This window comes from Vigna radiata, unplaced genomic scaffold (assembly GCF_000741045.1).
Source record: "Vigna radiata var. radiata cultivar VC1973A unplaced genomic scaffold, Vradiata_ver6 scaffold_332, whole genome shotgun sequence".
NCBI lineage: Eukaryota > Viridiplantae > Streptophyta > Magnoliopsida > Fabales > Fabaceae > Vigna > Vigna radiata.
In genome coordinates, this window is record NW_014541824.1 from 205,019 (window position 1) to 217,138 (window position 12,120).

The 12,120-nt window shown below is 34.5% G+C and overlaps 1 protein-coding gene across 4 annotated transcripts; it reads right to left on the reverse strand.

The window, feature by feature from the left end:
- Positions 1–921: 921 nt before the first annotated feature.
- Positions 922–10,951, reverse strand: LOC106778472 (flowering time control protein FPA-like). Of its 4 annotated transcripts, none has more exons than XR_001377062.2 (7): positions 10,505–10,950; positions 10,143–10,388; positions 9,393–9,434; positions 8,212–9,182; positions 6,277–7,594; positions 3,883–4,009; positions 922–1,292 (listed from the first exon to the last, which is right to left on the reverse strand). XR_001377062.2 is itself a non-coding variant. In XM_014666442.2 (6 exons), exons 1-5 carry the CDS (start codon positions 10,772–10,774, stop codon positions 6,289–6,291), a joined length of 2,835 nt encoding a protein of 944 aa, XP_014521928.1. In that variant the 5' UTR covers positions 10,775–10,950; the 3' UTR covers positions 2,931–4,009; positions 6,277–6,288. The 4 variants fall into 4 exon arrangements, 1 of the variants encoding a protein (XP_014521928.1); XR_002666204.1 differs by lacking the exon at positions 922–1,292 and adding an exon at positions 1,311–2,022; XR_002666205.1 differs by lacking the exon at positions 9,393–9,434 and having other exon boundaries at positions 10,505–10,951.
- Positions 10,952–12,120: the final 1,169 nt, after the last annotated feature.

Here is a 12,120-nt window from a genome sequence, read left to right on the forward strand (position 1 = left end):
AATTATTATCTAATGACTTTATTAGATAATAGGATTGTTAATTATTTTTTTATATGTGATTCTTATAAAAGTCATTGCTCTCTTATATGTTCTGAAGTCTCAATTTATATTATTTGGATGTGCAAAATCCGATTTTAGAAAAATTAGTGTTAAAAATATTTCCTTCGCTTTTTAAGTTAGATTAAGACAAGTTGGTATTTGATACGGTAGATTTAAGAGATAAGTCTCTCTACAAGTTTTATAGTTAGTCTTAAAAGTAAGTGAATCTTCGAATACAAATTTTAGAATCTTCGAATACAAATTTTATATTTAGTGTCAAACTAATTTAACAATCGATATACAATTATTTTTTAGGTCTTTCATTTGAATAGATTTAGTGAAAAGATTTGATGATAAATTTTTTTTATTGTTTATTTGAATAGATTTTGAAATAAGTGAGAGTAAATTTAAAAATAAATATTTTTAATCTGTCACATAAATTAAATTCACACTAATTCTCACAAATTTTACTTCCAAATCTATTCTCACTTATCTCCAAATCTATTCAAATAAACAACAACAAAAAATTACCTTCAAATCCTCTCAATTACTCTTTCTCAAATCTACTCAAGTGAACAAGACCTTAAAGATTCAAAAAATCTTAATAACATATTGGAAATATATAAGAAAATTAAATATCATATTAAGTTTTGAATCAATATCAATTTTTTATAAGTAGGTTCATCTCGTAATATCGTTCTTTCTAACAGAAATATTCCCTCGAAATGTTCATAATTTTTTATAAGTAGTTACGGTTCATTAATTACATGACTTTCAAACAATCTGGTATGAACGAAAGTTGGCTTAATTATCATTAAACTATTGCGAAAGAAAGTCAAGTGAAGCAACGCTAAATGTAATAACTCTTTTTCAAACAATCAATCCATCGGCAACTATTCAAAGTTTATTATGATAGAAAAGTATTGTATCTGTAAATCACATGGTTCAGAAATCAAAGTAAACGATCCGCGAGCTAATGAATGACCGAAACGTAGATTTCTCTACAAAGAAAATGGTACAATAACATAATTTTTTTCAGAGAGTCACATGGGGGTACCTTTCTAAAATACAAAGAAGTAGAGCAGCGGATGATGATGATGATAAGAAGAAGGTTTGAGAAGATTGTCCGCAATGAAAAAGGTAATAGAGAGAAAAAAGAAAAATGATGTTGGTTGTATTTATTAAATATGGTGGTGAGGTGATGCGGCAGAGGGACACGTTCATCTCATAAGTACTGCGCACTCAGCAATCACCTACAACTCCACAGAGAGTGGACATTAGGACTCATATCCATTACTGCACCAAACCTTCTCATTCAAAGTAAATCACACCACTCATCAACATTAAGGCAAATGAAAAATTATTATTTTCTGAATGAAACTTTTAAGATCATTAATGCGCAACCAAACGGCTCTTCAAATGTTCAGACTAATGAATAACCAGTAGGAAAACAATAATCCAAAATTAAGTTTTACTATTCTTTTTTTTTTCTACAATCAGATTATCCGTACGGTTTATACGTTAATATTCTTTAATCAAGCTCCCTGCTTATTTATCCATATGTTTAGTGATTTGGAAGCGAACTTTATGCAGGAAATGATGAGCAAAATGAATTAATACAAGAGAATTTTCTGATTCAGAAACGCGTCACAAAAGCATGGTTAGTAACAGTAAGTACTCCGCAGTAATTCACTCAACTATGAAATAACATAAATATGCAATGGCCATCCCGATGGATGAACAGGAATTGTTGGAAGTAAACGGTTCCCTAATGTTTCGTATGCTAACCAAACGCAGAACGAGGAAAAGTACTGGTGAAAAAGATTGAAATTGCAGGATCATAAAACTAAAATGAAATCAAAATGATAATCGTCTTCTAGGATATAATCGATTATCAAAGCCATACCTGTTATCCAACATTGGTTTATGGAGTAAACCAGAACCCCCACACCCATACCCATACCCACAGACAGATCCACTTTCCTACATTTAATAATTAGACCTAATCAATTGACTTTGACTGCTCTGCAAGGAAATAAAAGCATACATTTATAATAATAACATGAAACATTTATGCCTAAATATCCAGTATGGAGTTTATCATCCTGATGAAATTTTATCGGCAGTGATAACAACTAGCATTAGAAGGAATTGCAATGAATACTTATCTTCGCATTAAGAAAGGAAGAGAATACAAGTCCGGTCCAGGTGTTGAATTTAAGGTATAAATCATTCTGCATTATGTTATCCTTTATTAAACTGGGAATGGAATTTATGAGGTTGAATCACGTCTATTGCAATCACGTGGGTATTTACGCATTGGCAATAAAATTAGAAAAATGCAGTTAGGGGGGTTCATGTTTTTCATCTAATGTTTCTTGCCTAGGATAAAGCATAAACAATCAATAAATGAACAAGGTCATTTAGGAGGGAAATTTTCACCTCTGATCAACTAAAAAACCTATCCTCTAAAGCCAATTGATGAAGTAATTAGGATATATTCAGTAGCTATAGAATGAATGCAAACAAATCTTCATATTATATTGGGTACGAAAGAGTTGACAAGGAAGCGTGGGAGGAAAAAAAGGGAAAATCAGAAATGGCATTTGGTACAAAAATATTAGATTCTATTAATCGTTCCATGAGAATGGTTAGACGAGAAAGCAGTAAATAGCAGTAACTCAACTCACTTTACAAATTTCATCAGAAAGTGTCTTCAAATAATCTTTGGAAGCACACTGAAGATCCTTTACATAGTTCAAATTACAACTCAGAAATAAGTTATAGTGTGATTGAGTTCCCAAGCCTAATAATATTTAACCTTCTAGGGAAAGAAAGTGTTCTAAAACTACAGCTAAAAAATACTGGGAAACAACATTTAAAACAAGTCATCATCGTGCAATTGCAGCGTAGTGATATTCAAAACTTAATTATTATGCCGTATTTTGTTACAATTTTGTATCCACGCAATTAAAAAAATAAACACAAACATTCTGAAAAACACTGGAAACAGAGAAAACGAATCTGGCATATGTTAGAGAATTTAAAGACAACTAATTTAAACAAATCAGAAATAAATAATAATGGATACATTTAATGCAACTGTTCAGAAATAAACAGAGAGGTCTACTACAAATGAGGTATTTACTTGATTTGTCTGAATCATTACGCAAGCACTCTAAGATTTGTAGTATGGTAACTGTTACACAGTTGATGTATCTATATACGTATGAAACCATATATGAAACTAGGTCACTTACTGGCATTGTTCTACCAAGGAATGTACTAAGGACTGTACTGAACAAATATTATGGTGGGAGCATTATTAATACTCCCAACAGAGTTCCTAATAACCCCTAAAAGTAACTAACGCCCACCAGACAGCCCCCTTCCCATTGATGACAATTTAACAGAAATTTACAAAATCAATTACATCTAACCTAACACAATGCCACACCGAATTGAAGAAAAAGTGAAAACTAATAAGCATAACTATAACATCAATCATTGAATTGAATCATTCCCACAAATCCAGGACCCATCTTGATGTATTTCCTTAGACTCTTGCAGAAAAAAATATTAAAATAAAAAATACAGACTTCTACTACAAGAAATTGTGTCCTAGGTTTAAATATTTAATAAAACAACATGAAAAACTATTGCACATAATAATACACACACATATAACAAGAATGAAACAGAACCTACACCATTTTTCATACAGAATATAGAACTACAGATATGGTTTCCATGAACTGTAATTTACCATAAACAGCATACATGACTTCCATGAACAAAAATTTAAAGCACTGTGCAATGAGGTAGCCAATTTTCTTAACATACCTGAATAAGATTTTCCAAATGTTAGTGAGAGGAATGTAGCAACTCTAGAAGATATCCAAGATGATGGAGGAACATGTACACTTAACAAGCAGCATTCCAGGGACTATTAACAGATTACGGGGCAAAACTGTAATCAGAAAAATCGACAAAGTAAGATATAAACACAGAAAGGGTAGCCATGCAAAGCCTAAATGTACATTCCTAAATATAGCAATAAAGGGCAGGAAATAAATGTCACGCTACAACTAGCAGTGAAATTCTATTTATGTGCGTAAGGAAAAAATAACAGAACAGAAGTGGTATAAAACTGCAAATATTACTGGTCAACCACCATTATGACATTCTATACCATTAGACTAACCACGGTGTACCCACACTCATTTTCACACGATGTACACATGGAAATCCAAATACAATTTACTGTTATCTAACAGTACAATAGCATGTCTGCAAAAAAATTATATATTTATCAACAAAAACAAAAGAATTTTTTGTATCCTAGAATTCACAATTAAAGGAATAAAAAAAAAGCATTTAAAGCCATGTTATTAATTGCAGAAATAGTGGCAATATAGCGCCAGAGCACAACAGCAGACACAATATTAGAGGCAGTGCAGCCCCAATTGAGAAGCACAGTCGAAATCCATGAAATGCCCTTATGTTTTGATCCATATTAGGTATTAGGGACAGTTCTCCAGCTTCAGAAGGAGAGAAACCCTTGGATAAAATCGCACCGCAATTTCCAGCAACACCTGATTCATGAATATAACAGTTCAAACCGGGTTTGTACTGACTATTCCCGGTTTTGGGCCAGTTCAATTAGTTCTCACTATTTCTGATTTGAGATGAACTGACTTTTTAAGTTGACATACTGGCTCTGGTCACCTCACCAGTCAAACTGACAGGTCTGATTTGGTTTTTTAAAACAATGTTATCATGAATTAAAAACAAAAACTACATCTAAAATCCAACACATGCTAACTTGAAAGTAATCTAAAGTCTAACTTAATATATTTCAATTTTAAATGAGTTAGGACTTGAGTGTATAACTTAATATCCTCAGATCTAAAAGGCATGGTATTTAATAGAAATGGTTGCAACGAGATGAACCACTGTGGCATTTGAACATCACGTCGTGTAGTGATTTCCTATCACAGCAATTGACTGTAAGTAATCTTGGGCACTATCTCATAGAGCTGTTGCAGAAGCTATCCTCTACAGGAAAAAAGCCCATCTACACACCACGCTTTATGATTATAAACCATTCTTAAGGGTATTTTTTATTTCCCTAACATTGCTTTCATAAGAAACATGGGGTTTCTGTTTCAACACACTTTATTGACAGAAAGACACCCATTTCTAGTTTCCAGCCAACCCTGTCCTACTTTTTGTCAGGTCATTTTTGGAAAAATACTCTGTTGTTCCCAGGTGTCTCATGCAGGTCTCCGCTCTTCCTTTTGACTCTATTTATACAGCACAAAGCCTCTGATCACGTGACGTGACCCATCATAGCTTGCAGTGCTTTTATAGATGACATACACTGGCTGTTGGCCAGCTGATAAGAGCTGGACCTAGACTTACTAACCAAACCTCAAGCGGAAAAACGAAAACATAGTAGCATGCAAGCATAAGTTGATTGTAATACTATATTCATGCTCCGTTTTTTCTGGCTAAATAATATTCAAATTGAGTTTCTATCACCTGAACAGCACATTGGAAAACTTTCTATATAGCATATGTACTCCAAAACAAAATGCAACATATAGAATATATGGCCCCAGAACCGTGACACGTAAAAGCTGCAGCCAATTGGTACAGTATACCACATGCCATATTATCAATAACTACATTTAAAAGTACCATTGTAAATAAATATGCCAAAACCTACCAAGATAGAACACACCCAACCTGATAACAAATAACAAATTGACTGAAAAACTACCAAAGGAAACACCCAGCCTAACAACAAGTTACCCACAAAATCTATCAGTTAAGCCTTCATTTTCTCCTCAAATCTCTCCACATCCCCGACCCCCTATAGAAATACCCTGATCCATAAGACCATCCTCACAGAACTGGATAACAGCATAGACTCACATTTGCTTACAAGTGATAATTTTATCTTTTTAAGTTAAAATACTGAGGGCTTGCATCATTTCTCATATTACTACTACATGATTCTCAGATTTAGAAGCCAGAGATGACTTATCCATATAATATGCAACTAAGCTATGCAACAGGTAACAAGCAATATTGTTTATTTCTGGGGCATAAAAAGATTTGGGAAAATAATGCAATATGCTCACAATCCCTAGATGTGAAGAAAAAAATCAACCAAATCTTATTACGATGTAAAGAACAATTAAAAGAATTAGCCATAGGATGATTACTCACGAAAAACAATTCTTATTGTTGATTTCCAGGTCCATGCTCTCCTTGGGTTTGCTGTTGCTGTATTTGGAAGAGAAGGTTTGCAGCAAACTGTAGTGTTGAGTGGTACCTCTGGTTCTTATCAGCCTCCAATTCAGAGATTCCCTGGCCAGCAGTTTGAAGTTGCTGATTTGGGGGCTCTGAATTCATGTGTTGCTGTGAAGCAGCATTGGAAACTTGGTTGGATGAAGGAATAAGATTATTAGGTTGTTGGAATGCCTTAGAACTATATAGAACAGAGGGATCTGTTCCCTGAACTACTCCATATCCTTTCTCATTGCTGTGGGGCACTTCCACCTGATACTGTTGACTGAGTTGAGAGGGAACAGCTTCCTGTCCATTTTGAGGAGGTATAATGAAACTAGTCAAGGATGTAGATGACGAAAAAGCTCCCAGCTGCTGAAGACTTGAAGCCGCATCATGGAAATGAGCACTGCCAGAGACAACTTGAGCAGGGTGCCCAGTAGAAGATGCAGGTGGATAAGGATGATATTGAGCATTATTAATACTCCCAAACTGTTGAGGACGATAACTAGGTGGATCCGTAGTTTGCTGATCTTGTTTCCACAAATGAGATTGATTTCCATCGTTAGATGCAACAGATGGAAAAGGTGGCTTCATAGTAGAGGGACCAACCACTGTCGTTGTGCCACCAGCTGTTGATGATTGCATAGTTGAAGGGAGAAACGAACTTAAAGTTGCAATAAGTTCAGGGGTCAATGTAACTCCCGCTTGGGATGCAGAAGCTGTATAACTAGAAGAATAATCAGTTGGAACAGAATGAACTGGAGGAGTGACACTGGTCGCAAGATGAAGTGGTTTTGGCAGATGCTTAGAATCATCGTGCAACAATCTATTATATTCCATTGGTAAAATTGGTTGCTCCTTTACAGAGATTGAAGCATACTCTGGTTGTGAAGGGGGAATCTGTTGCACATACTGAGTAGAGGGCGAAGGAAAATGCATTGCTTGTTGCATAGATGTGCTACTTGGAACTGGTGGAAACTTAAGAACCACACCGTATAATCGTTCAGGTCCCGTGACTTTCAAAACCTTGGTCAAGAAATCAGAAGGAGGTACCAAAAATAAGGTGGTATTATCAATAAACTTGGCAACACCAGCACGGTTTTTTGCTTTAAGGTAACGAAGGAATTCAGTGTATGAAGCAAAATCCTCTTCGCTATCAGGGAGAAAGAAAACAATTTCAAAGCCAATTGCATCAGTATAGTGTTTCGTTAACATATCCAATCCAGTTCTAGCAGCACAATCTACAACATCAGGACTGCAGGAAAAGCACAAAACAAACTTTAAATACAACAGCAAAAAGAGTAGCCTGAAAAAGTAGAGGCAGGAGGCTATAAAAACATTATCCAGGACAGACGAAAGGGTAGGCATAAAGGAAATAGAAGGCAATGATGCCCATCTGTACACACGTAGATTTTACAGAGTGAATAAAGTGATGGTTTTCCTTTAGCATTACTTTCAAAATAGTTGTCATTCAAATTCATACCAAAACTATTATGTATAAGTAGGATTATAGTTTACACACATCATGTGAAACTACATTTCATCTACAAATTTTAAACCATAGTTCGGGAACATGAGACTTCGCAAGAACAATAAACAGACTATGCTTCCTAACCATAGGCAGGAAGAATAATAAAACATAACAGAAAAGCTTGCACACACTGTAGAACACTGAAATTTCATGTCAAGGTAAATGCTTCACAGTAAGGAAACAGCATGCAAAGGATAAATTACATGCTGCATGAGGACCTTGCATGAAACAGGAGATTAAAAATAACAATTATGTGTATCAAAACTATTTCCTTCATCCAATCCCTTGAGTTTCAAAAAACGGACTAAGACAGTCAAAAGAAAAGGGAAAATTATACTCACATCTCAGTGCCTATCCCTTTTCCAATAGGCACACATCTAGCACGACAAACAGGAGTTCCCCCTTTCGCAATAACTCCACGCCATATATGATCAATATCAGGTTGGACAGAACCAGGAACTCCAGAAGTGATCCTAGTGCCAACTGGACCAAGGTGACCCTTTGGACCAGAACCACCTCCATCAATAATTGGATCGATTGCAAATGGTTGTTCTAATCTTAATCCACGGTCATCATTATTTCTTAAAGGAAATGAAGCATCACCAATTAGCAAAGCATCATCTATCCTTGAACGTTTAGAATCTCTTGAAAATTGGTTTGTGTCAAGTACATCCCATGGACCGGAGCTGGGCCTAATACCAGGCATAGGAGAAGAAAGCATACCAGGGGCAGGAGGAGATGGCCTTTTCCAGCTTGGACCCATTTTCGAGCTACCGTCTTGAAATTTGTGAAGTGTGTTCATCTCATTAAAATCAGGACCATTGCTAAGAGGATCAAGACCTTGGGGAACAAAAGGTCGCATCGAGACAGTAGGTCCACTTATACCACCAGGTGGCAATTGCCCTGGAAAATTATTTGGAACAATAGGACGATTTTGACCAAATACATCCGATTGTGGTGGTCTAAATGGAAGCTCGTTCATTAATCCATCGGGTAAAGGCCCTTTACTTCCAGGGTAAAATCCAGGGTAATCTTTGCCAGGTGTTGTATCACTGCTTGAATACATAATCGTTATTCTAGGATCATTAAAAAGCCGTCCCTGAAGGCCCTCTTTGGCACGGCGAGCTTCATCAATGCTTCTAAACTCAACAAACGAATAATGTCGAGAAGGAAAACTCTTGATTCTCTCAATTTCACCAAACAAAATCATGGCATTGTGGAGCATTTGTTCATCAATTTGAAACGAAGGAGGAAAACCTATCCACAAAATGTTACTGGGTGGACTATTCCTCCCCATTGAAGGTTGTAAATGCTGTGACACACGAATGAGTATTTATAAGGAACATTAGTAAAGTTCCAAGTAAGAGGCATATAGAAAACTGAAAAAGTTAATCATTTTATGAACCCACTCTTCCTAACAAAGTGTGGTGCATGCATGTCTGACCAAAACATAAACACAGCATGTATCCAATTACAGATAAACAGAACTAAACAAATTCAATTAGGATTGCAGAACTCTAACCTGTGGTCTAGCCTGAAACTGCACTTGGTCAACCATAAAATCCTATAGAAATCGGTAAAGGAAGCAATAGGTAAATGAGAATAATAGGCAGAAGAGAAAATGCTAAGCAGCAAAAAGCTAAAGCGCCAAAGATTTACAAGGAAACAACCCAGTTCAACAGTTTCCACATAAAACATGAAAGTAACAGTTGTTGAAACTGTTATAGCTGACATCCAATAGACATCATTGAAGAAATCAGAAAAGCTCTAAATTAAAGCAAACAAAACCCTCTTTTCTATTTACAAAGATTTAGGAAGATACAGATATGTGGTAATATTGATCAATGTTATAATGATTAAGATTTAGAGAGATTGTTTGACCTTATGATCTATACCCTGATCCCACACCAATTGAATTTAGATTGCTAAATCTGACTCTGAATCTCTCTCTATCAAACACACACACGTGAGTGTGACAGCACATTTGTATTTAAGCTAGAGTATTATAATTAATATTACAATCTCGTGTTTTTGAGTCTATGAACCCTCCTTAGGTACAAGAATCTTGATCTTAACATAATTTCACATTTACTGAAAAACAACATCTTCATTCCACACAAGCTTAAAACAACCACTTTCCACTGACCTCAATGAAACTACTTTACAGACACAACAACGACACATCAAGATGCATGTAGACTAACAGGCAACCGAATTAACAAAAAAAAATTGGAAAATGAACGAAAGAGCGAATTAATCAAAAGAAGCTTACCCTATTCATAGATTGTGACCTAAGGAAGTCCACACAAATATGGCTACCACCTAATCGCTTCCCGTTCATGACTTTCATGGCCCGCGTAGCATCATCCAAATTGAGAAACTCAACACACGCAGTACGACGGTCTCTGAAGAACTTGAAATCCTCAATCTTACCGAATTTACGAAACTCCGCTTCCAAATCCTCCATCGCTACGTTGTGGCTAACACCACCCACCCATAGCTGTTTACACGGTCTTGCCTGAAAACACATTACGTTCGTTTTATTATTTAATCACCATCATTAAAAGTCACATTGTGAAAAAAACGAAAAATAAATATAAATCATAACGATAAACGCTTTCAGTTCCCACAAACCGGTATTGCAAATTCGATTCTGATTTGAAAGCCGCGCAGCGACGCGCCTTGTAAATTTGTTTTCGCCGCCTTGGCTTCTTCGACGCGTCCGAACAACACGAAAGCGAAGGTGCGTGGGGAATAGGAAATTAGTGCGTCGAGAGAACCGTACGGAGTGAATAGTTCCATGAGATCGGAATCGGCGACATCCGGCGGCAGATTTCCAACCCAGAGGTTGTTTGTTGGAGTTCCCCACTCCTCGCTTTCCACGGATTTTGTAGGAGGCGCCATTGTAATTCGAAAACTGCAACAATGGAGAAGTAGGTTTTGCTTCAATGCGGGGGGAAATCCCCAAATGTAGTTTATTATCGCAAAGAGCGTTTCAAACCCTACGAATGAAAGACAAAGAATTTTGATTTTGTTTCCACTCCTCGCATGGACCCACCTCGCCGCATGAAATTCTTAAGCTAAATTATACAAACTCTCTTATCCGCATTAATTATTTAACTTTCGAAAAAAATTACTTTGATCTTTATTTTTATTTTAAACCGATTTTAAATGGTGATTATGTGAGTTTAATCTTAAGTTCAATAACTTTCCAAGTTTATCACTTCATCTTTGTCTCTGTCACTCTTTTTTTCTTTCTATACTCATCAGATGCACTTCCAACATTAAAATTACCTTCAACAACAAAAACAAAAAACCTATGTTTCAATCATGAATTTGTTCTTCTCTTGGCAAGATGAAGGAAGAGGTTAACTGGGTCCACTTTAAAGAACGACGACAAATTGAAATAATGAGAAAAGCAAAATAAATTAAACAATTTTGACAGCATAAATATTAGACAGTTTGGGGTTTGTTAAGCAATTTTTAAAATATAAAGGATCACTTTTTAATTAAATTTTTATTGAGTATTTAACATTTTTATATTTTGTATTGAATTTTTAATGTTTTTAATTACATAATGCGATCGTCATTTTATTTTTATTTCTTTACTGTTTTAGTTGTTTTAACGTGTTAATAAATATGAGATATGATTAATATAAAATGATCCACGCAAGCCATTTTTATTCTTTTTGTTAAAAACACTTGTCCATATATATTTATTATATAAATATAATTTATATTTTTTGTATTCATATTTTTTTCAATCGTATACTTGGTAAATAATTATTTTTAAAATTAAAATAATTATCCTACCAATTTTATTTTGTAAGTAATTGTGTTTTATTCAACTTTTCTTTTAAATTAATATTTTTTAAAACTAAAAAAAGTATCTAAAATAAAATAATATATCTACAAAATAAATAAATAAATCATTCACAATAAATTAAAAAAATATTTATATTTACTTTTATAATTAAAAAAATAAATACACAGACATGTGTTTTCATTAGTATGCATAAATAGATTTACCTTTTTCGTGTATATATTTTCTTTTCAATTTTATTGTTTAAGTAATTGTTATTTTAAACTAAAATAATTACATTTTTATTTTTACTATTTAAATGAATGTTAATTTAAATTTAGTTTTTTTATAAATTAAAGTAGTTATTTTTATCATTTTATTCTACTATAAATCGTTGTGTGTTGAAATTTAGTTGTTTTAATTAAATTAATGACCTCGAGAAAAGTGT